Raw genomic sequence first — 25,134 nt, forward strand, 5'->3', positions numbered from 1 at the left:
GGCATGGGCTCACTGGGCATGAACCAGGGAGTCTGTACCTGATGAGGTGTCCATGGGCATAGGTGGTGGCCCAGTTGCCACCGCCTCCGTTTCCTCCTCCTCCACTTCCTCCTTCTTCTTCTTCTCCTCCTCCTCCTCACTGGCACATCTTCCTCCCTCTCTCCCAGGCACCTGCCCATCCTTCCGACCAGTCAACCCTAGGTGCTCAGGGGAGGGAGCCATCCTGCAGTCTGTTGCCATCCTCTTGAAATGCCAGCTTCAGTGAGGACTGGGCCCTGGGGCACTGCCACTCGGGACACATCCTACTGGGTGAGGCTAGGAGAGCAGCTACAGACACCACTGTCCAGTCCAGGGTGGCCCAGGAAGGACCCAGCGGAGTGCTGGCCACAAACGGAGAGGTTCCGGGTGGAGAGCTAGTGTCAGGTTCGTAAACCAGAGGCGAGGCCATGGGTGGGGCTGGAAGAGCCCCAAGTCAGACGACTGGCCATCCTGCACAAGACATTGGGCCCATGCGCTGTCTCCTCCTGGGCCTGGCGTTCACTGGGGTCCTTGGAAGTGGAGTCCGAGTGGCCATTGACACAGGAAAGGTGGGGCCAAGGGAGGGATCAGCCTCCACTCTCACACCAAGGCTCACCCACCAGACACTCAGAGTGAGCCGGGGCCATGCTTTGTGGGGGTCTGCTGCAACGGTGCTCAGGCTCCCACCCACCCAACGCAACCACAGTGACCTTGCCGAGCCCACACAACACCCAGGAGCAGAGCCCACCCACAGCATAAGCAGCCTGAGCGGAGGATCACGGCGCGCCATCTGTCCAGGACGTCTCTGCCCCACCATTCAGACCCCACTCTCACCACACAGCCCCCTACCGGCCCCCCCATCTGCTCTGCTCCTCACAGCCCCCACCCTCACCACTAAGCCTGCTGCCTGCCCCTCCTGCGACGCTCTTCCTTTGGCCTCTGGCACACTGTCCCGCTGCCTAGACAACCGCCTGTCCTTCAGGACAGAGCATGGACATGCCCAAAGGACACACCCCCCTGGTCTGGGCACTCTTCTGTGCCCCAGAGCCTAGGTCTGCCCAATCTCGATGGACTCTGGACTCGGCTCTATGCAGCTCACTGTCCCTCCCCCGCCCCAGGATGTGCTCAGGGGAGCGGCCCAGAGCAGTCATGTCCAGTCAGCACCAGCTCGGAGCAGAGGCCTGCAGGGAGTGACGGGTCAAGCGAGGGAGAGGCCCTGGGCCAGGATCAGCCTGGCCTGGTCAGGCCCCACGTGGTCCTGGTCCCCAAGCCTGTTCCCAGCACCTCGATCGGTTGCCATTAAGTCAGCTCCAACTCATGGTGGCCCTGTGTGTGTCAGAACAGAATTGCACCCCACAGGGTTTTCGATGGCTGATTTGTCAGAAGCAGCTCACCTGGACTGTCTTCTGAGGTGCCTCTGGGTAGGCTCAAAGCCTGAAGGGTTTGAGGCACCCGGGGCCTCCCCTCCAGGAACAAAAGGCCCGAGCTCTGTGCCCAGTCCCTCTAAGTCCATCAGCTTGCCCCAGGCAGTCTGCAGGAGGAAGGTCCCCTCTCCAGGGTCAGGCCCTGAATGGCCAGGGTTGACACACGGCGCCCCCCCACCACCCCATCCAGCACCCAAAGCTGCACCCTGTAAGCAGTGAAAACAGAGATGTGCTTGACCTTCTGGGAGAAAGGGGGCACCCAGGGCTTTCTGTAGGAGCAGATGCAAAACGCCAGTCACAGCCAAGTGAACTTGTGCTCTGGGGGAGCCCAGGACCTCTGGCAACACGGGCACCTCGCCCACCCGCACTCCAAGCCAGGGGGGGCCCACCCTGCGGCGCCGAGGGGGACAGTGGCGGGAGTGCCAATGTGAGAACCTGGCAGTGATGTTATGGATGTCACAGACCACCGCTGAGGCCATCACCGAGCACACCCCCACCCGCCCCTGCACCGTGGCTGCAGCCACTAGGGCTGGAGGCAGCCTGGAAGGCTCAGGGAAGACCCTGAGGGCATGCCTTCCCACACACTGGGGCAGGGCTGGGCTTTCTGGATGGATGGACAGACTTCGGCCCCATGGCATTGGGGTGGGGTGCTCTGGCCTCACACTGACTTACTTGGTGCCGGCTGGCTCCTGCCAGGAGCTCCTGGGCCGACTCCACGTGCGAGGAAGAGGCCTGGATGCTGGCTTCAATACTGTCTGCAAATCAAGATAACAGAAGGCAGTTACCACGGAGACCCAGCGCCCTGACCCAGGAGCCCTCAAGGCAAGCCCTGCTGGAGGAGCAGCCTTGGGGACGGGATGACCCTGGTGTCACAGCTATACCTCTGGTAGCCACGGTAGTCATGAGCGGCTTCCTCAAAAGGCCACAGGAAGTGGCTGAGGCCACCAGGGGTTCTCCAAGGGGCTTGTCTTCCTGGCACTGCTCGGCGGCGGGTGCTGCCAGGACAGGGGGACGGGCCCTTCTCAGCACCCTGCTGCGGGTGGGTGGGGACGGCCTTTCAAGAAGAGTGGAGGCCGGGCAGGTCCTGGCTCTGAGCTCTGGACGGCCCTCTGCCCCCTGGGCCTGGATCCCTGTGAAGGGGAGGAACCCGCCTCTGCGCGTCTCACAGACTGTTGTGAGGACACAGTCGGGTCTGCTGGGCCCTGGGGTCAGCATGTGCTGAACGAGTAGCGCATCTGGGGACCAATCGGCAATTCGGATGTGGTGTCAGGCTACTGGCAACTAGAACGTGGGGTAAAGAAAAGCCAGAAGGAGTATGAACACAGTATCCACAGTGCTGCACCACGTGCCCATGTGAGCCCCAACAAGCCCGGCAGTTCCTGGGCACCTGAGGCAGTGCCAGGACACCAGAATATTCCACATACGTAACAGAAGCAAAAAAGAGGCACCCATAGAACACGAGCCAACCCACTACGGATGCGTCACTCAGCCCAGCTGGGCCCACTACAGGTGTGTCGACTGGTGGGGGTGGCACATGGACCGCGGTAATGAAAATGAGGGGTCCCCTTATGGGGTGAGGGACCAGGCGGCTCTCAGTGCTTCAGTTTCCCGTCTACCAACAGGATGAAGGCGGCAGCCACCCAGGAAGCTAAGGTGCACGTGATTCTGTGGCAGCCTGAACCAAGCCCACGAGGCCCGGACAAAGGCCGCCATTACACTGGCGACAGGTCACAGGCACGGATCTTAAATCTGCTGGTTCTTCAAAGAAAGGGGTGCTGTCAGACAGCGTGCCTCCAAAACAGGCATTCTGGTAAGAATTTTGGAGGCAGAAAGACCTCAGCCCGAATCTTCAGCTCTGCTATAGAGCTGTGCAGCCCTGGGCGCAGCCCTCGCTCGCCTGTGGCTGGGGGGCTGGAACGAAAACCTCGTCACACTCCGGGCACTGCTCTTGGTGCCTCATCATCCCTGGGTGCGCTGATCTGCTCCAAGGGTATGGAGCCCAGGGATAGAGCCAGCCTGGGGGTCGGTCCCTCCCTCTGTGGCTCTGACCAGCCCGTCTGCATCTTGGAGAGTCCCTGCTTGGATCTGCACGGCCCCCATATGCGCAAGCCCCTAGGCAGGGAGGGCCCATGGGCCCTACCTTTGGGAAGTCCCTCTGCCAAGTTCACTGGTCCAGGCCTCACCCTGACCCTTTCACTGGCGGCCACAGACCCTCTGCCCCAACCCACTTGTTATGGTCCCCACCTGGGAGCACCCTCTGGGGGCTCCTGCCCAGTGTAAGTCAGGTGCTGGGTGGGGACAAGCTCCGTGGGGCCTGGAAAGTGAGGAGGCTGTGGGCAAGGGCCCCTGCCTCCCCTGGGCCGCGGAACCAGCTCCTCCTCCTGCCACTTCACCAGCTGCAGCCAGCACTCTACACAGCATACCTGAGGGTCGCTACCTCTCCAGGGGCCTGGACGAGGATGAGAAGGAAGGACAGGGCCACATATTTGACTTATTCACCCGCAGCTGCCACTGCGGGCACCGGCCACACGCCAGCGCCTGTCTCTGAGTAGCAGGTCATCCATAGGAAGGCAGAAGGGGGATGCGCTAAGGCCACCCTGGGCGGCCAGGCCACCCATGGACACAGGACAAATGGCCCAGACCGCACGGAGACTGCGGGTCCTGGTCCACGCGGGTCTCGTCTTGGCTGCCTGGGAGGCACAGATGGTTCTACAGATGAAGTCCTCCTGGGGGCTGGGGTCTGTGGGGACTGCAGAGGCGTCCTCAGCAGGGTGGACTCCAGGGTCAGAGAGACCCCTGGCCCCCAGCTCCTCCCCCCAGCCCTGCGTGAGGATGCAGAGGGGTCACCTCCGCTTGAAGACCAAGGTCCCAGGCCAATGCAGGGGGGACCTTTCAGCTGTGATGTGTCCCCCACACCACCAGTCTCCTGCAACCCCTGCCTGCACCCCAACTGCCGCCTGCCCACAGGGTGCCAGCCCCTCCCATGCTTCCCTCTCCATCATTTACAAACACACAGGGCAGACCACGCCCACAAGGGCTCTGACACCAGCAGGGTTAGGCCGCTTCCTGACGTCAGTGGTCAGGCCACTCCTACAAGGAGCTCCCGCCAACAGAAGCTGCCAGTCAGTGAGGCCGTCCACAGAGGCCTCCAGAGCGTCGCCTGCGCGAGGTCTCGAACTCCTGCTGGTTTCCCGGGGCGACAGACATACTGGCACCCAGTTCCCCCATGCCCCACCCACTGCCAGCCCTTCACCACCCTGCGCCGCGCCCCACCGCACCCTCCTCCAGGCCAGCCTCTGCACAGACCATGAGACCTGCCCTTTAGGGGTCAGGTGGGCCCCGGGGACTGGGTCACAGCCTGCCCCACCTCCACACAGGCAGGTCTTCCTCCAACTCTGCCCACCTCCCGGGCCTGCCCCAGGGCTCATTCCGCAGGCCCACGCCCCAGGCTCGGCCCTGCTCTGCCCCCAGCCTCCCAAGGCCTGGGCTTTCCAGGTCCACATCTCCCCTGAGCCTCTGGCTTGTGGAGTCTTTCGGAGCCCCACGGCCCCACCCGGTCGCTGTCACCCCCACGAGATTGTGCAGCTGAAGGCGCCTGCAAGCACCCGTGGCCACCACAGTTCTACCCAGGCCTGATCTCGGCGTTTGGAGGCCACAGCTGGCTCGTGTCCAGGTGGCTGTCCTGCTGTCCCAGATCCGCTGCACCAGGTCAACTGGGCCTCAGGAGAGTCCAGAGAGGAGGGGGTTGTCCTGCTCCCCGGAGTCCTTCAGTAGCTCCAGGAGGGAGCTCTGCTGGAGGAGGGTGCGTGGCAGGTGCTCTTGGTCCCACGGGCTTGGAGAGGGCAGAGGAGTGTGGCGGCAGGAGGCGGAGTGTGGAGGAGGAGGAGGCGGTGAGGAGCAGCCGGCATCACAAGGAGCAGGAGGCGGCTGAGAGCCAGGAAAGACCCAGCCAAGTGCCCATCTTCCTCACCAGGCACAGAAGCTTCCAGAGAAGGCAGTGGGCCATTGGCTCTGATGGGGAAGGGGCGCACCATGAGAGCTGGAGCCTAGAAAAGGCAGGTTTGCCCACCACAGCCGAGTCAGGATGGTGGGTTAGTCAATCGCCGTTCCGCAGTGCCAGGGAGGAGCCCTGGCCTCTGGCCAGCTCCGAGTCTTGACTGCTCCCACCTCACCCCTCTCTCATGGGTGTGTGGGGGGCAGGGGGTCTCACCCTCTTTTTGACCCTTTCCCTGCTTTCTCATGGCACACCCCTTCTCTGGCTCAGCCCCACAGATGAATGTGCAAAGGGGCTTCCAAGCAGTGAGGAGGGTGGGGGCGTATCTTCTAACCCTGTGGGCAGCAGTGGGGAGGGGGCTTCTCTGCTGGGACCTGTGCGTTGTAGAAGCCTGGCTGCCTATCGACATCAGTGACTGTGACGGACATGAGAGTCACCTGAGGCCTGGGGCTGCACTGCGCCTGGTTTGGGGTAACCCCACAGGACCATGAACTGGGTGGCGGGAGGAGCTGAAGTTGAGGCTCAGCTCCTCTAATACCAGGACGGCAGCCCCTCCCTGGCCCTCAGCCTCGGTTTCCCCATCTATACATGGGGTAGGGGAGTGTGCAGGGCCAACTCCTCGGGGGAACACACACAGGAAGGGCCCACTTACTTGGCAGGGGCTCAGCCCCCTGGCCCTCACCTGGGGGGGCCAGGGCAGAGAAGGTCTCTGCTACCATGCGCTCGATGGGCGTGAGGATGGGGGCGGGGCCGCCCCCGGCCAGGGCACGTGGCTGCTCCGCCAGCTTCTTGCGCACCACCCCGCGCAGGTCCCGCCACTTGTGTTTGAGGTCACCCAGGTCACGGTGGCAGTAGCCCAGCGCATTGACAGCCTGCAGGATGCGGTTCCATACACGGTGCTTGCGGGCAGGTGGGCCCCGCAGCACCCCAAACAGCAGTGGGTAATGCCTCGTGACTTTCTGTACCAGCACCTCCGTCTCCTGAGGGCTGAAGTTGGGCTTGCGCGTCTTGATGCGAGAGTGGGCGCCCGGCTGCAGGGGCGTGGAGCCCGGCCCGTCACCTGGCAGCAGGGCTGCCTCGGCCGGCTCAGGGCTGCAGCTCCGCCGGCAGGTGGCCTGGCCTCCACTGCTGGACCCTGGAAAGGCACCGGAGGCTAGGCGGAGGCTGTGCGTCCAGAGGGGCAGCCCCAGCCCCGGCCCTGGCCCTGGCCCCGGGGTCACTGCAGAAACACTCCGAGCACCGGGCACTCGTGCCCACAGCCCAGTGCAGAGGAGTCTCTGATACTCAAGGAGCTTCCCCCACCCACCCTGGCCCTGGTCGCTTAGCCTTGCCTGCCCTCGGCCCACAACCACTCCCCACAAGCTTCCTGGGGTTGGGGAGGGGGGGTTGTGCCTGCCCCACAGGAGACGGATCCGCAGTCAGTCATCACTGGGATGGTCATGCACGCCATTCTTCGAAGCCCATCTCACTGACCGGTGGCTAGGCCGAGGGGGACAGTGGGCAAGGGGTATGCGGCACCCTGGAGGCAAGCTGTTGGCCACAGATCAGCCTCCCAGGGAGCTCGGGCTCTGCGGAGCCAAGAATCGGGGAGGAGCCCACTCCTCTGCCCGACACCCAGAGATGGGACAGCTGCCCCAAGGGCCATGGGAAATGGCTGGTCCTCAGAGCCTCAGGCCCCAGCGTGGCTGCAGGGTCATTCACTGCCGCCAGGTAGACAGTAAGGTGGCAGTCAGCCAGGGAGCAGAGGGAGAGAGGCAGGAGTGTGGCGGAGCCCTGTGGCTACTGGCTGGAAGCTGGTGGCCGGGGCCAGCTGTCTGGGGACCTGAGACTGGCTCCTCTTGGGCAGCCCTTCTCCAGCTGAATAGACAGAGGCCAGGCCAGAGGCCTCCAACAGTCCCCGCGCCTGCCTGGGACTCGGGGCATCAGCCCTGTGGAAGGGATGGCAGTCTGGAAGCCCTCTGGATCCCCCTGCACCCCCTGCACCCTGAGCCTTCCTTCAGGGTGGGCCACACAGACAGGCTGGGCCACCACATGACCACACCAGTGTCCAGTGTAGCCTCATGGCTGGTGAGCGGAGGCCGGCACCCCAGGAGTCACAGCTGGGCCCCACCACCACGCCAGCCCAGCCCATCCACTGCAGCCGCTTCACAGGAGGGCACCCAGCAGGCCCAGGCTGCCTGGGCCCTGGAGGGGGCTGTTTCCTGCTTGGTGGCCATCTGCCATTGCTTCACCTGCTCTGTATTCAAGACAGTTTTGGCCCAGCTTGTAGCCTGGACTCAATAAATGGGTGAGTTTTAAGAACTGTTCTTTCTGCTTCCTTTGTGGGTGCCTGCTCCACGCACTGGGCCAGCTCCTAGGGAGCAGGGGTGGGCAGCTCGGGAAGCCTTAGCCGGCACTGAAGCTTTGGGACCAGGGGTACAGCAGGGGGGTACCTCTGCAGGGAACCCCACAGGTGACTCTACAGGGTACCAATAGGGACGGCTGAGAGTGCCCCCCAATTCCTGGCAGTGGGTGACCAAGGATGAGCCAGGACCGGTGGCTGGGAGTCAACAGGCTCAGGCGGGGTGTTCCCAGCCCTCTGGCCTGTGTCCCCATCTCTGGGAGGGACGCCCCCCCTCGCTGACACACCCACCTCATCCCAGCTGCTCCCACCAGGGCCTGCCGGTGCCCCCAGTGTGGGGGTCCTGGTCCCTGGGTACAAGCCCAGGGGCAGGGCTGCGACTTCCACCCCCACACACCCAGGCCCCTCCTGGCCACTGGGCCCCAGCACCAGGCCCTCTGACCCAGAGTGAGGAGAAAGGGCTGCTGCCTGGTCACCAGCATCCACCGATAGCCACCCCCGTGACTATTTATAGTTTACCTCCTTTAAAGAGGAAACTCTGGCGTAGCGGTTAAGTGCTATGGCTGCTAACCAAAAGGTCGGCAGTTCAAATCCACCAGGCGCTCCTTGGAAACTTTACGGGGCAGTTCTACTCTGTCCTATAGGGTCTACTATGAGTCGGAATCAACTCGACAGCAGTGGGTTTAGTTTTTTGGTTTTCCTTTAAAGAGGAAAGCAGGCCCGGGGAAAAGGTGGCTGAGGCTTTTTGAGGGCGGCCTAGTGTGTGGAGTTGTCTGTCTGTCATGGTGGGGTGGTCTTCTGACACTGCGCCCTGGCCAGGCCTGGGTGCTTCCCTTTGCCACGCCCCACGTGCCCATCTCCTTCCACACAGCCTGCCTAGCCCTGCCCCGCCCTGCAGCCCACAGAGAAGCAGCCTGGCCCTGGGCGGTCAGGGGCAGAATCGAGACACATTGTGGCTCCCTACCCTATGTCTGAGCACCTTGCCTGCACACCTGGGAGTCCGTGGTGGGAAAGGCAGACCACGGTAGAGGCATGGAAGCCAGGGACTCCCTCAGGGGCAGAATGGGGGTGCCCTCCTGCATGACCTCTTACCCCCTGCTTGACTTCCTGAGGGGTTGCGGAGACAGCTGGGAGGTGGGGGAGGGGAGCAGAGGCTCCGTCCTCGGGCTATGGCCCTGGGCTCACTCATCCCAAGGCGGCTTCCCCCACACCTGGAGGAAGGGTGGTGGCTGGGAAGCAGGAGCAGGCCCTCGGCAGCAGGTGACCTGTGGGTGGACTGAGGTACCTACCAACGGCCTCTCCTTGCTCCGACACCATGGAGGCCAAATCCTTCATGATCTGGTTCACGTCCAGCAAGTCGCCCTGTGGAAAAAAGACGGCAACTGTGTTACGCGTGTGAATGGTTGCACAACCTGCAGGGGCATGGTCCACCGTAGCATGCCAAGTGAGCCCAGAGCAGCAGGTGAAGCTCACAGAACCAAGGACCAGGAAGCATCTAGGGACCAGCCGGTCTGGCCACTTCCTGTCAGGGGAAGCAGGCCCAGGATCACTTAGCAAGTCAGAGACGGGCTGGGACCTGAACACTTCTGATACCAAGGTCACGTCCCAAGCTTTCTGAGTATCCCAGGAACATGAGCTCCTTGACTGGGCACTGAGGGATCCATGGTCTCGCACAGGACACAGCCGAGTCACCAGTGATGTCCTGGAGGCCTGACGAGAGGAGGGAAGAGACTTCCAGAGCAGGACACTCTGCTGCACCCCTTACAGGGCCATCAACCCTGCAGACGCCTCATCCCCACACCCGAACTTGCTTGGAGGCTCCTTGACGGAATGGTCCTGCCTTTCCCTCTCTGTGTAACCAGCTCATAGGATAGGCCAGCACACAAGTTCTGCTCAATAAATACTGAAAGGACAGAATGTATGATGACGGGTGAAAAAACGGATGGATGGAGAATGGATGGTGGATGCATGGGTTGACGGATGGATGGTGGACAGACGGACGGATGGACGGACGGACGGATGGATGGTGGATGGACAAATGGTGGATGGTGGATGAATAGATGGCGGATGGATGACAGATGGTGGATGGATGGATGGAGGGAGGGAAGGAGGGAGGGTTGGAGGGATGGATGGAGGGATGGTGGATGGATGGATGGATGGATGGATGGATGGATGGATGGATGGATGGATGGATGGATGGTGGATGGATGGATGGTGGGTGAATGGATGGATGGTGGATGGATGGATGGTGGGTGGATGGATGGTGGATGAATGGATGGGTGGTGGATGGATGATGGATGGCTGAGTGGATGGATGGTGGATGGATGGATGGATGGATGGATGGTGGGTGAATGGATGGATGGTGGATGGATGGTGGGTGGATGGATGATGGATGGATGGTGGATGAATGGATGGGCGGTGGATGGATGATGGATGGATGGTGGATGGATGATGGATGGATGGTGGATGAATGGATTGGCGGTGGATGGATGATGGATGGATTGTGAATGAATGGACGGGCGGTGGATGGATGATGGATGGATGGATGGTGGGTGAATGGATGGATGGTGGATGGATGGTGGGTGGATGGATGGGCGGTGGATGGTGGATGAATGGATGGGCGGTGGATGGATGATGGATGGATTGTGAATGAATGGATGGGCGGTGGATGGATGATGGATGGATGGATGGTGGATGAATGGATGGGTGGTGGATGGATGATGGATGGCTGAGTGGATGGATGGTGGATGGATGGATGGTGGATGGATGATGGATGGATGGATGGTGGGTGAATGGATGGATGGTGGATGGATGGTGGATGGATGGACGGTGGGTGAATGGATGGATGGTGGATGGATGGATGGTGGGTGGATGGATGGTGGATGGATGGATGGTGGATGGATGATGGATGGATGGATGGTGGGTGAATGGATGGATGGTGGATGGATGGTGGATGGATGGATGGTGGGTGAATGGATGGATGGTGGATGGATGGATGGTGGGTGAATGGATGGGCGGTGGATGGATGATGGATGGATGGTGGATGGATGATGGACGGATGGTGGATGAATGGATGGGCGGTGGATGGATGATGGATGGATGGTGGATGGATGGTGGATGGATGGATGGATGGTGGATGGATGATGGATGGATGGTGGATGAATGGATGGGCGGTGGATGGATGATGGATGGATGGTGAATGAATGGATGGGCGGTGGATGGATGATGGATGGATGGTGGATGGATGGATGATGGATGGATGGATGGTGGGTGGATGGATGATGGATGAATGGATGGGTGGTGGATGGATGATGGATGGCTGAGTGGATGGATGGTGGATGGATGGATGGTGGATGGATGGTGAATGGATGGATGGTGGGTGGATGGATGGTGGGTGAATGGATGGATGGTGGATGGATGGTGGGTGGATGGATGGGCGGTGGATGGATGATGGATGGATGGTGGATGGATGGTGGGTGGATGGTGGATGAATGGATGGTGGGTGGATGGATGGTGAATGGATGGATGGTGGGTGGATGGATGGTGGGTGAATGGATGGATGGTGGATGGATGGTGGGTGGATGGATGGGCGGTGGATGGATGGTGGATGGATGGTGAATGGATGGATGGTGGGTGGATGGATGGTGGGTGAATGGATGGATGGTGGATGGATGGTGGGTGGATGGATGGGCGGTGGATGGATGATGGATGGATGGTGGATGGATGGTGGGTGGATGGTGGATGGATGGATGGTGGATGGATGATGGATGGATGGTGGATGGATGGTGGATGGATGGTGGGTGGATGGATGGTGGATGGATAGTGGGTGGATGGATGATGGATGGATGGTGGGTAGATGGATGGTGGGTGAATGGATGGATGGTGGATGGATGGTGGGTGGATGGATGGGCGGTGGATGGATGATGGATGGATGGTGGATGGATGATGGATGGATGGTGGATGGATGGATGGTGGATGGATGATGGATGGATGGTGGATGGATGGTGGGTGGATGGATGGTGGATGGATGGGTGGTGGATGGATGATGGATGGCTGAGTGGATTGATGGCGGATGGTTGTGTGGATGGTTGAATGGGTGGTGGATAGCTGGATAGATGGATGGAGGATAGATAGGTGGTTGATTGGATGGGTGAGTAGGTGAATGAATGGTTAGATGAGTGGGTAAATGGATGGCTGAATGGGTGGTGGATGGACAAGGGATGAATGGTGGATTGTGGATGGATAGGTGGTTGAGTGGATGAGTGGGTAGGTGAATGAATGGTTAGAGGGGTGAGTAAATGGATGGATGAATGGGTGGTGGATGGATGGGATGGATGGATGGATGGAAGGATAGATGGGTAGATGGCGGATGGATAGGTGGTTGGCTGTATAGATGGCTGGATGGGATGGGTGGGGGGTAGGCAGATAAACGGTTAAATGGGTGAGTAATGGATGGATGCATGGGTGGTGAATAGTTGGATGGATGATAGATAGGTGATTGCTCCTGTAAATGGTTGGATGAGTGTGTAGGTGGGTGGTTGGATGGATGGGTGAATGTTAGATGGGTAGATGAATGGTGGGATGGGTAGATAGAGGGATGGATAAGAGGGTGGGTGAGTGGATGGTTGGATGGGTGGTCAAATGGTTGGATGGGGGGCAAACAGATGGCTGTGTGGGTGAATGGATGGATGGATAGGAGTGTGGATGGCTGGATGGTGGAATGGGTGGACAAATGGTTGGATGGGTGGGTGGATGGATGGAGAGATAGGAGTGTGGGTGGGGCGGGTGGTTAAATGGGGGGACAAATGGTTGGATGGGGGGTGGGTGGATGGATAGGAGTGTGGTTAGATGGGTGGACGAATAGTTGGATGGGTGAGTGGATGGATGGAGAGACGAGTGGATGAATGGGTCGGTAGATGGTAGACCCTTTGCTATCAGAAGACTGAGTGACTCCATGAAACCACCAAATGGGGTAAGGAACAGAAACGGGCTGGGCCTTTGGGGAGCCCCCAACCCCAGCATGTCAGGCTGGCTTCTTGCATCCTCTACCCTGACCTGACTTCTTAGTTCCTTTTGCCCAGTAATGTGGCAGGGACGCTCATGAGAGAAATGGTCACACGGCTCACAGACTAGGCACCTGCAGCTGTGCTGGGTGAGGCACACTTCCACCTTCACACCCGGTAGCATCTGTGAGGGCAGATCCCTGCACCCATGTGCAAGGAGGGAACAGGGGCACTGAGAGGTGCAGAAGGTCTCTCAGAAAGGGGCTGAGCTGGATTCATATCTGTGCCCACTGCACAGAGGACGGCCACCACTGACCAGCTGGCACTGCTAACCTCTCTGAGCCACCTGTCCTCGCTCCCCCCTGAGCAAACTCTACCTCCATCTCCAGCGCCCTGCCATGTAAAGTCCTTCACAGGACGCCCGGCTCATGGCTGGGTCGCGTGGAGCCAGGAAAGCCCCTCCGCCTGCAGAGGCTGAGGCGGTGGGGCGGGGGGGTTGTCGCGTGGCCCCTGCCCCAACATGCCCACCAACTGCTATGTGCCTGGAGCCAGGATTGATTGCCACGAGGGTCATTTCACGCCACCACAAGACATTACAGGAGATTCATTTTCTTTTTAGAAGCATTCAGGGAAATGAGGCAATTAACATGACCCTGCACCATCAATTGCGATTCAATTACTGTGCTCAAGTGTGGCTGAGGGGCGGTGTTTTGTGGGAATCTGCAGTGGCTGGAAGGGGAGGTGAGCCAGCACGGGCCACAGGTCTCACTCAGGTGGAACTGCAGGGCATGCGGGTGCCACAGACGGCAGGCTGGCTCTGGCTCCCATCACCACTGCCTTTGAGGGGTGTGGCTCCCAGGCAGGGAGCCACATGTAAACTCCACACTGAGGTCAGGGGTCAAGGTCATGAGCCTTGACCTTCACCAGACTCCCAGGTACCACCCAACCCCGTCAGGAGGCATGAGCACCATACACCAACCCCTGACCCTGGCACTGATCACGCTCATTCCAGCTGTGAACAGGTGTGGCCGGCTGACGAGCCTGGCCTGGCTGCACTTGGCCTTGTCCCAGGCAGAGGCTTACTTAGCCTGGCCACACCGTGTGGGAGTGCCTTCTTCTGCCTGCACTGCAGACAGAGAGACTGAGGCACAGAGCAGCCAAGTCATTTGTCCAGGGATATGCAGCTAGAAATGCTTGAGCCAGGACTCGAACCCAGGTTCAGGCTGGCCCTGACCCTGGTCGCTTCCCACCCCAGCCCCACCATGTAGCTCACAACTGCATGGTATCAGGAAAGGGCCTCATGACCACTCATGCGGTCCCACCCTGGGAGAGTCACCAGCCTCTGGTGGTGGGCCCTCCAGGGGCGTCCCCTGTGACACCTGCCTGTGTGGGGCAGATCACTATGTGCTGTGACCACTCCCCCTGAGCAGGAGCAGCTAAGCGCCAGCTGGCATGGGCTTCCCGTGTCCCATCCAGCCACGGTGACAGTCTTGGTGAAGGAGGGAGCAGGAAGAAACCCAGGGCAGTGGGGTGTTCGAGTGGGGATGTGAGCTGGTGCCTCCCAGGGAGCCCAGGACCCAGCCTCAGGCACATGGGCGCAAGCAGGAGCACCAGTGAGTCCTGTGGCCTGCCTCAGTGTTCCAGGTTCGTACGTCCCTGTGAACAGCAGCTGCTGTACTGGGCGTTCCCCGCCTGGTGCACAGCTCTAGCCACTAACCTGGGCAACCAAGTATCCCCCCAGCAAAGCCTCTGACACAGCAGCAGGGCACATCCAACTCGTGAGGGCTCTGGGGTGGCACTGAGAGGCACTGGCCACAGCTGTTTCCCAACTCACTGAGACATGCCCGCTGTTGCCATGCTGGGATTACAAACTGCTCTCCCACCAGGGCCTGGGCTCCCTCAGGATGTGGTCAATGCTATGGCTGGGGATGGTTGCCAAGAGCCACCAGAGGCTGGCTGCATGCTGGCCACCCAGGCCAGGTCCCCACTGTCCCACCATCCGTTCGCACATCCATAGGACTGGCAGGCAGGCTCGGTCACAGTGGGACCAACAGGGCCAGTGAAGGGAGGGGGCAGCCATGTTCCCAGGTTGGGCCCCTGCCAGAGCTCTGTCCACGCCTTGATGGACACAGCAGAGAGGCAGTAGGGCACAGTGACGACTCGGCTCACTCACCCTGCAACAGTTGGAATGTTCACTTGTGCCATGGCCAGCACAGGGACACACAGATGAGCCAGACAGAGACCCACTCCCAGACGCCCGCCCCCAGAGCTGAGGAAGCACCAAACAGTGAGCACTGCTACAGGAGGAAGAAAGGCCTGGCAAGCTACTTCCAAAAACTCAGCCACTGACAACCCCAAGGAGCACAGTTCTACTCTGATACACATGGGGGTCACTGTAGTCGGGGTCAACTCGACGGCACCTGGCTTTTTATTACAGGAGATGGGTAGGGAGGCCCACCAGGGAATGAGCCAGAGACCCAGCAGAGGGAACACGGCCCAGGCGGAAGTCCATTCTTAGTCCAGAGAAGTGAGGTCAAGGCCAGGCTGGGGGCTGACGGGAAGGCAGACCGGGATGGGAGCAGGTAGCCAAGAGCCCTTCCTGCCAATGACCTGGGAACTGGGCGTGTGGGGTGGCCCTAGCTGGGGCCACGAGCCCTGGCGTGGGCCGGAGAGAGCAAGAGAAAGCCCAGGAGGAGCAAGAGCAAGACTTAAAAAAAAAACTTAGTAAATGTTTAAATCATGCAGTTATTCTTCTGATTGCTTCTAAAACCAGAACTCATTAAAGACCTCACAGAATCTTCTTTCTCCTTTCACTGGCACTGCACAACAACCACCTTGCACAGGGCATAATAGAGCCTCAGTGCGTGCGTGTGTGTGTGTGTGTGTGTGTGTGTGTGTATGCGTGAGCGCATGCTTCCCTTCACTTTTAAGAAGAGGAAGAAAAAAATACCACTGCATTTTTCCCTACCATTTTTGCACTCTTACAGCTGGAAGCTTGGCAACCGTCCACCTTCAGAGGGCCTTCCCAGTTAATGGGATAGTAGCCAAGTTTCACCTACTTATTTATTTACTGGCCTATTCATATGCAGATATGAACCAGATCAATCACGCCCCTGCCTTCACGCTGGCAAGGCAGCCACAGCAGAGGGGTGGGGGCTCCACCTGAGCTCCTAGTTCTAGCCCTCCCCGGCGGTTTCCTCACCCCCGTCCTCCTCCTCCAACGCCTGCCAGGTAGCCATGGTAACAGAGCAACTGGCGTGCTTGGGCACTGCACCTGGGTCAGGTGATGCCAGCACTTGGAGCACAGGGCCCTCACAGGTGAGATGGGCTTGGCTAGAAGGCTCCTGCACAGGCCATGCAGCTAGGGACCGGGTAGCCCTGCTGGGGAGGGGGGTCCATCTGCCTCTGGATCCGGCTCCCTCCGGGAGACCAGTGCTGGGGGCACTGCCACGAGCTGGAGGCACGCTAAGGAGCACGTGCCCACCTTATCCTACCTTGCACCACCTGCTGCAGACGGACAGCAAGCCTCGGTCAGGGGTTCTCTGATGGGCTCACAGTAGGTGGGGCTCTCCAGGATGGCTCTCTCTGCTCCAGGGCTCTGCCACTAACTGACCTGTGGGGTGACCCTGGGGATCTCAGCCATCCCCCTCACCTGGGAAGAGGCTAACCGAAGACAATCACCAGAATGTCACACCTAGTACCCCCAGTCCTGGAGCCGGGCTTGGCCCAGCTGTCCACAGAGGCTGTGTGGCCTGGCCCGTCCTGACGCTCTGGGCTCCCTCTCGGCTTTGATGGAACTAGAGCCCACAGGTGCTCGCCCGCGGGGTCCGTGAAAGGGTGCGCACAGGTGCTCACCTGCAGGGGTCCGTGAGAGGGTGCATACACAGGGGCTCACCCGCAGGGGCTCTGGGGGATCCGTGAGAAGGTGCACACACAGGTGCTCACCCGCAGGGTCCGTGAAAGGGTGTCCACAAGGGCTCACCCTCAGGGGCTCTGGGGGGTCACTGAGGAGGTGCACACACAGGGGGTCAGCTTCAGGGGCTCTGGGGGGGTCCCTGAGGAGGTGCACACACAGGAGCTCACCCTCAGGGGCTCTGGGGGGTCCATGAGAGGGTGCACACAAAGGGGTTCACCTTCAGGGACTCTGGTGTATCCCTGAGGAGGTGCACACACAGGGGCTCACCCTCAGGGGCTCTGAGGGGTGAGTGAGAATGTGGACACACAGGGGCTCACCCTCAGGGGCTCTCGGGGCTCTCAGGGGTGGGTGAGACAGTGGATACACACTGGTAACGGAGCAGAACCCTCTCATCCCAATGCGAGTCTCATCCCAGTATGTGAAACACGCCCGTCTATCTGTCCATCCGTCCATCCACACGTTCTTTCAACAACTACTGACCAGGTACCCACGTTGTGTCAGGCACCCGCTGAGGTCAGGGAACACTGCAATGAGCAGGGCAGACACAGACCCCTGTTTCCTGGGGCTCTCATTCCAGCAGGAAGAGGCAAATGATGTCAAGACACGGACTGAACAAGCAGGACGTCCCCTCCAGGAAGGCAGAGCGGAGAAGGGAGACAGATGTGTGTGCACGCATGTGTGCGCCTGGACAGCGGACATTTGAGCGAAGCCTTGAAAGAGACAGGGCGCCCGTGGCCCAAGCATCAGAGAGGCTCAGCCAGGCAGGAGTGTGAGGTGCCTGGCTGTTCTGAGGCCAGCGAGGAGGCGGGGCAGCCGGAGAGAGGGGTCAGGAGGGGTCACGTGCCAACACCTTGCCCACTCCACATGCTGGTCTTACAACGGCGACCCCCCGCCCCCCTACTCCTGACCCTGCAGAGACCTCTCTAACTGCCTGGATTCACACAGAAGTGGTGCTGCGTGACTTCCAGGCTGCGTCCCAAGAAGCCATGTGCACCCTCACCTTTGGAACCCGGCCTCCACAGCCCCGCACTTCTGAAACCTAGGACCAGCAAGGGGCCCTGACAAGCTGAGGCCAGGAGTGCAGTCCTGGTCCTGCCAGGAGAGAACCAGCACACCCCTCCGAGAAGGCAGCACCTTGGGCCATTATCAGCCATTAGCACCTCCACTCAGTCAGTGCCACACCTCAGGTGGCAGCTGGGGGCTGACACCTGGCTTAGCAGTGAGCTGAGTGAGCTAACAGCAACACCAGGGCGGTTCCGAGGAAGAGGGACTGGATTGGATGAGGGGATCGTGGCACTGAGGGGTGCTGTGCCCCCACCCCGCAGGTTAGCAAGTGTATCAGGCATTAGTTCATAGCAGTATTCTCACCTTCTGGCTGACTAGCCCTCTCAACAGCCTGAGCAATTGACACAATTGTGCCCATTTTACAGAACAGAGGCTCTGAGGAAAGACCTGCTCAGGGTGGCTCAGCCAGGAGGTGGCATGGCTGGATCTGGGACCCCTGGGGCCTACCAGGAGCTTCTCTCTGGGAGCTGTGCTCACTCTGCCCTGCTGGGTGCCGTCACCTCACCTCTCGGGCCTGGGGGCCTGCAGCCCGAGAAGGCATGTGCACAGCATATCTCCGTCACCCCCACCCCCAGCCCCAGGGCCTCCTCCCCTCAGCACCGTGGGGGCCAGTCTGCGTTCCCACAGCTCCTCTCTCACTATCTCAGGAACCCTCTGCTTCTGACCCCTGCCAGGGCAAGATCTATGCCAATTCCAGACCAGGACATGGCCCAGAGCGGGGACAGAGGGGCTGCAGCACGGTGAAAGGTGGCACCCGAGAGTCGGGACCAGCCGGCCCAGGGTCTTCGGGATCACCGTGGGGCCCCAGACCCTCACCTCGCTCGCTGGGCCCCAGTGGGCTCAGCCCCAGAAAGCACACACAGACAGGGAGGAGCAGGGACCTGGGCTGAGGTGGCCTGGGTGCCTGCTCCTCGACCCAGCTGGGCTTCATGGGTCTGGCAGAGCTGCTGCAGTGGTTACAGTGCCGTGAGGGGCCTGGGTGGACAGAAAGATGGTGAGGGGGCAGCAGACAACCCTGGGGACAGCAGTGGCTCTCCACTTCACCTGCCGTATGGGGAGAGGACAGGGCAGAGTCTGCTGGACGGGCCTAACTGGGTGCCCAGACGGTCCCTGGAGCAGCGGCATAGATCGCTGGTTCATGCCCACTCCTGGCCGAGGCTGCCACGGAAACACAATTAAAGCTCACACTTCTAATACCTCAACGTGGCCACTCCGTTTACTCTCTCAGCAGACACAGCCACGGGCTGGGAGGCTGCGGGGCCAGCACCACCACAGCGGCTCCAGGACTCCCAGACACCCAGGATACCCAGGACCCTCGGGAAGCCCAGGGCATGGCCCAGCTCAGGGAGGTGGCTGAGGCTGGGAGGAGCCAGGGACCACCTGCCTGAAGTCCTGGCAGCCTTGGGGAGCCATGCCCCTCAGGGCCAGTCCTCCCCTCTGAGCAAGGGGGCAGTAACCTTACTGGAATGCAGGCGGGACTGGGGCCGGGCAGAGGAGCCACTTCTGTGCAGGGAAGGGCTCCTGGCTTCCCGACAGGCTGTCCCGGATACTCTCCGAGGCTGGGGGCTGCCCCGGGGAGGGGCTATTGGGCGCCACTTCCTGACCAGTGAGGGGGGGGCACATCCACCAACTGCCCATTTTACAGATGAAGCGACCTTGGATGGCGAGAGTCCAAGGTCACCAGTGAGTTGGCAGCAGAGACAGGCCCTCAGCCGGGCCTTCATATTCCCGATCTTAGCTTTGTCCCATAAGGACAATTTGGGGACACAGTGTGGGATCAGCAGTTTACCCCATGGGGAGCCCCCCAGGGGTTCCACTGGCTCAGCCCTGCACCCTCGGTGCTGAGGGGCTCAGAGCCCCCTCCCCACAGACCCTGGCCACCCGAGGGGCTCAGAGCCTCCTCCCCACAGACCCTGGCCACCCGAGGGGCTCAGAGCCTCCTCCCCACAGACTCTGGCCACCTGAGGGCTCACAGAGCCTCCAGGTGCCGGTCAGAGACAGACCAGAGGAGAGGTGGACAGGAAGGATTCAGGCAAAAGCTTAGCTTGTGCTGTGACTCCCATTTCCCCTCCAGGCCTCAGTTTCCCCATCCATCCTCCTATCCCCTACCAACCACCAAGGTAAAGGCCCTGGGGAATCTGTCTGCATTAGTTAACGCATAAAATCATGCAAATTCAAAAGCCCCCGGGGATGCGGGGTGGGTGGGAGCTGAATGGGGGAGGCGTGAGTGGGTGGTGATAACAAGTCCGCTAAATTCCACACGGAAACAGTTTGCAAGCAGCCAAGGTGTGAAATCGCCACGTGTGTCCTTTGAGGCTGTTTCCTGCAGCCCCTCCCCACAACATCCCCAAACAAGCTCGCCCCTCAGTAACTGCAGCACAGACGGCCCCAGCCACCCAGCACTCGGCCACTGGGTCCTCGAGGGACCTGGGGACTTGGCTCCGAACAGCCTGGCAGGAGGGCAGGGCCCCACGCTGTGGCAGCCACTTGGCCAGCCCTACAGGTGCAGGCTCCCCCCCTCCCTAACCAGGCTGAGCCGCTGTCACCAGGCTGCCAACCTGGGGCAGGCTTTCTTCAAGGCCAAGGACAATTTGTCCTCTGGTTTTCCTGTCCCTAATCGGAGGGCAAGATCAGGGCTGTGCGGCCAAACTTAGGCTGCCTCCAAGAACCACAGGGCACTTTCCCCAATGGCCGCCCCCTCAGCATGAGCCTGGGGTCACTGAAGAGCCCCAGGAAGGCACTACCTCACCAAGGTCACCCAGCAAGCCAGGGCTCCAGCCCCAGGGTCTCCCTGTAAGACAGGGAACACAGGGATCCCCAAATCTGCAATTCACACAAACAAACTAAAGTAACAAAGCAACAAGAAATGGGCTAGGGTGCAGAAACAAAGCCATCCCCCAGAATGAAGAGGCAGGGTATCAGAAAACAGCCCACAAACTTCCTTAAAGTTGTCTTTCAGAAGCAGCCTGATGAAACCAGCCCCAGGGACATGCGCAGAACATCCACCTGTGACCCCTGTGTGACCTTCTACCAGGGCAGTGACGGGCTGCAGCCACAGCTGGGCAATTGAACTTGGGGAGCGAGAGGCTGTGCAAGCGGGACACCCCATAGTAAGTCCTGCTTCAAATCCCAGAGGCCACTGGGACAGGAGCCACCTTAGAAAGTGGCTGTGCACGCACCGTAGTTAACATATCTCCGCCCAGATGGGCCACCTCCTGGAAAGCCCCACCTATACCTATGAATAAACATAAATCTTTTCCTGCCCTAAAACCTTTAAGAACCTGTGCGAATCCTTCGTTGTGCGAGACGGGGTAAGCGTTACCTAGGCCCTCCTCGTCTCCCCTTGCAAGCCTCTTCAGTAAGCTTTGCTCAAGTGGACAACTCTCCGTGCCTCACCTGCTCATTCTGGACCGGTGAGAGGCAAGACCCTTACTCAATTTCAGCAACACCTGCAACCCCAGCCCAGTACAGGACTGCGGGGGCTCAGGGCTCACAGGTAAAGCGCCCATCCACCCACCCTGTGTGGGCCTCCAGTCTGCACAGCAGGCAACCTCAGGCACACACACACAGAACACACGTGCACACACGTGTGGGTATACACACACATACATGCACACGTATGCACACCCCTTTACACACGCACACATATACAAGCATGCATATGCACACATGTACACGTGTGAACCACATGTGTGCACACCTGCACATGTATGCACAGTACACATGCATCACACACGCATGCACACATGCATGCACACAGGCACACGTGAACTGCTGCCTCACCTCGATCTGCAGGATGGCCTCCTCCCGCAGCCGGATGGCCTCCAGGTCCTCCTCGGTGAGCTCGGGAAGCAGCGCCTGCTCCTGGCTTTGCCAAATGTCGCTGCCGCCTCCGTTGAACATCTTCTCGTCATCGGCCAGCTCGCCAAGACGGGCCTGGGGGCTCTGCTGACCACAGAGATAGCTTGTTAGCATGGCACACTCACATTACAGACACACCAAGCTCGGGTGTCCTCACAAGGCTGGAAGGGGCGGGGAGACTGAAGGTCTGAGGCCATACATGCTGCCTTGTAGCCCAGGCCTCCACGGTCTTGTGTGCCACGCTCCGAGCCCACGCAGCACACTGAGCGACCGGGAGGAGGCCGAGCCGGGGCTCTGTGTTCTGAGGGCAGTGGGCTGGGGGCCTCTGCCTGTACCCCTGCTGTGTCTGGTGGGCAGGGTGCTGGGCGGGCTGTGGCTGTGTGTGTCTGAGCGTGTGTAATCACAGGGAGACAGAGGGCACAGGGCAGAGAAGCAGGACCGTGGCCTGGCATGGCCTCTGGCCCTGTCTCCACCTGCCTCAGGCTTCTCATCTTTAAAGCCCTTTATGTCAGTCTTCTCCCTCAAGGACCTGGACTCAGCCCCGTTATGGGGGCAGTTGCAGCTGTCTCACCGCCTCCTGCAAAGCCTCCTGAGGTGGTGTCTTGCCCACGGTGGGGACAAGGTGGAGCAGCAGAGCATCCCTGCAGGCAGAGGCTGGGCCAGGGTGACTGGAGCTCCTAAAGCCATCCTGCCCCTGCCACAAACACACAGCCTGACGCCCCAGTAGACACTGGCCCCCAGGAGCCTTCCTCGCTATTAAGCCCCCCAGGAACCCCAGGTCTTGGGCTCAGGGAAGGCCCCCTGAGCAGCACTCGGGCACAGCCCAGCTTTGTTGTGGAGCTGCACCTTCGCAGGAGCCTCCAGGGGGTTGTGTCTGCTGGTCCGTCACCTCCGAGGGTCTGGGGACAGCGTTGGTGGCTTGCTGAGGAGCAGTCTTCATGCCTTCACCCCCGCCCGCTTCGCAGAGCCCCTCTGTGTGAAGGGAGGACCGCCTTCCGGCACCTTCTCCAGCACCCGACACAGGCCCTGTTTGCAGGCACGGACTCCTCACCCACAGGGTAAGCCAGTGTCGGGGGAGATCTGGGCTGGGCATCAGATTCAGGACGGAGATGCAGGACTCAGTCTCCAATCACCAACATCCTCCTTGCCAGCTCCAGACTCCTGACAATGACTGCCAGAACGTTCTAAATGGCTACCCTGAAGGAAGCTGCCACTCAATTCTCCTGTGCCCTTCATGGAAGACCCTCAGCTGGGTACCTGTATGCCCAAAACAAAGACCCGGTCCCGGTCTATACAGCTCAGGTGGTCACGTGGCAGCTCTGGCCACCCCAATGTCAGGGTCAGCACATGTCTGGCTGAGTGGTAGTGATCCATGACCCACTGTCTCCCTGTAACACTCTGGACTCCCTGTGGCAGGGCTGCGTCTTGTCCACTCTGTGTCCAGGGCCTCAGAAGTCAGGAAGACACCCTGGCCCTCGCACAGGCCTGCCACCACAGCCTGTGGGTGTCTGTGTCCTGAGCCCGTGGGACCCTGTCAGCAAGGGGCATCAGGGCTGCAGCTCTGCGGCTGAAAGGAAGGCTCCAAGGACAGTTCATAAGACGAGGGTCCGCCTCTGTCCAAACTCACACACCTCAGGCACCATTGATGCATCACCCCAACCAGGCCCGGGGCGGGCGGACGGAGAGGTGAGCGTTCTTTGCACGCAACGTTCTGGCAACAAAACCTACAGATCACATAAGCAAGAGCCTGGTTGCACCCTGTGTCTCTCTGCTTGTACTCGCAGAGGGGGGCATCTAGGTGGTCCCCAGCCTCCCCTGAGACTTGCAACCCAGCCAAGGCAGCAGGGAATACGGGGCCACAAAGGAAGCCAGCTGCCTGCCCGGCCCTCAGATGACAAGGCACGGTGCTGGGGCTGGCGCTCCTGTCTATTCCCACCACGACCCCGCAGCAGGTGGCACTGCTCTCCCTATCGAGGAGAAGGGACTGCCCAAAGACACACCAGTGAACAGGGGCCTTTAAATAAACAAATATGTGCAAGTAGGTCTCCAGGACAAGACCTCAAAAACGCGAACAAAGTGTTACTCTTTCCCTGCAGATACCATGCCCCTCACCACGTGGGTGGAGGAAAGGATCCTGCGGGCAGGAGGGGAGGGAGGTGGCTGGCCTCATGCCAGGCCCCCAACCACTGCCTCCCTCTCTGTGGCTCCCACCCTCCTCCAGAATCTTCCAGGCTGCTCCCAAAAGGAACCTCCAGATGTGGAGTCAATGATGAGCTCTGATTCCAGCTCTTACTCATTTCATACATTTCAGTGTTGTCATCTGTAAAACGGAAGCAAGGACCCACACCTCCCGAGGCCCACGTACCTGCTCCGGAACCTCAGTGGCACTGCTAGAACCTGCCTGGCCTCCCGTCGCATCCACTCCTCGCCCCACACTGCGCCTGTACTTCAACGGCACACACACGCCTACCCTCTGAGGTGGGAGGTGGCGAGGGAAACAGAAAAGGCTCCGCCCCAGGTCACTCACCGCCTAAGTGACTGGGGGCAAGTCCCTGAACTTCCCCAAGCCTGAATCTCCACTCTGGAGGATGGAGCTAGCAAGCTAGAGAAGTGCAGACGTCGAGCACGTGAGACGCCTAGCCTCAGGGACGCGGACGCGCATGTGGAAATAAAAAACACCACCTCAAATCTTCTGATCAGAAACACTGGAAAAGCGAGCCTTTCCCAAGTGCTGGTGAGCATGGGGCTGCTTCCTGCAGGGAAACGTGGGTGGCACAGCACCCGTGGGGGCAGCACGTGTAAGGCTGCAGACCCCACCTCCTGAACCTGCAAGCCTAAGACAGGGCTCCACCCTGGCCCAGCTCTGAGATTCTGACTGAACTGGGTGGGGCCACTACCTGGGCCACCACCTGGGCCACCACTGGGGAGCCACCACCAGGGTCATCACTGGGGGAGCCACCACCTGGGCCACCACTGGGGAGCCACCACCAGGGCATGGGGCTTTCAAAAGCTTCGCAGGTAAAGATAATAAACCACCAGGTAAGAGCACCCTAGGGAGCCCTCCCTGTGTGCCCAGGGACAAAAATTCCAAACGCTCCCTCTGGCAGTATTTGTAACAACAAAACCTTGTCGACATTCCAAATGGCTGACAAGAGTAGGAAGAGGAGAAAATATGGTCTTGGTCTCTGTGTACAATGAGACACCAGGCACGAACCAGTTAAAACAAAGGAATCACATGCGCCAGGTGAAGGAAACTTGGCCCACACTGTAACTGTCCCTGGGTTTGGGGTCTTCGGGGAGGCGCCCAACAGCCATGGGTGTGGCGTTCTGGGCCCACCGCAGGGTGTGTCAGGGGAGTGGTGAGGCCTGTGGGAGATGGAGGGGGCAGGAAGGAAGCTGGAGCAGTCTGCCTGGTGTTGGGGCTCCACCTGGTATCGGGGCCCAGGGCGGCAGCTGACGCGACTGAGGGTCACAGCAGCACCCACGGGGCCTCCCCCTTCCTTACCATGGAA

General features: G+C 60.2%; 1 protein-coding gene across 10 annotated transcripts in view; it reads right to left on the reverse strand.

Annotated features, from left to right (window-relative positions):
• The window catches only part of TSNARE1 (t-SNARE domain containing 1), a 226,749-nt gene that overhangs the window by 75,613 nt on the left and 126,002 nt on the right, over positions 1-25,134 (reverse strand). For 3 of the 10 annotated variants that reach the window (XM_064268138.1, XM_064268139.1, XM_064268136.1), the window contains exons 10-12: positions 21,545-21,709; positions 9,067-9,139; positions 2,115-2,197 (exon numbers count right to left, since the gene is read on the reverse strand). In XM_064268138.1, the coding sequence (XP_064124208.1) occupies positions 2,115-2,197; positions 9,067-9,139; positions 21,545-21,709 (321 nt within the window). Of the gene's footprint in view, positions 1-2,087; positions 2,198-2,323; positions 6,572-9,066; positions 9,140-21,544; positions 21,710-25,134 lie in introns of those variants that run through there. The other 7 variants (XM_064268134.1, XM_064268132.1, XM_064268135.1 and 4 more) reach the window with 4 other exon arrangements.

The sequence above is a fragment of the Loxodonta africana genome, chromosome 14 (assembly GCF_030014295.1).
Source record: "Loxodonta africana isolate mLoxAfr1 chromosome 14, mLoxAfr1.hap2, whole genome shotgun sequence".
NCBI classification, from domain to species: domain Eukaryota; kingdom Metazoa; phylum Chordata; class Mammalia; order Proboscidea; family Elephantidae; genus Loxodonta; species Loxodonta africana.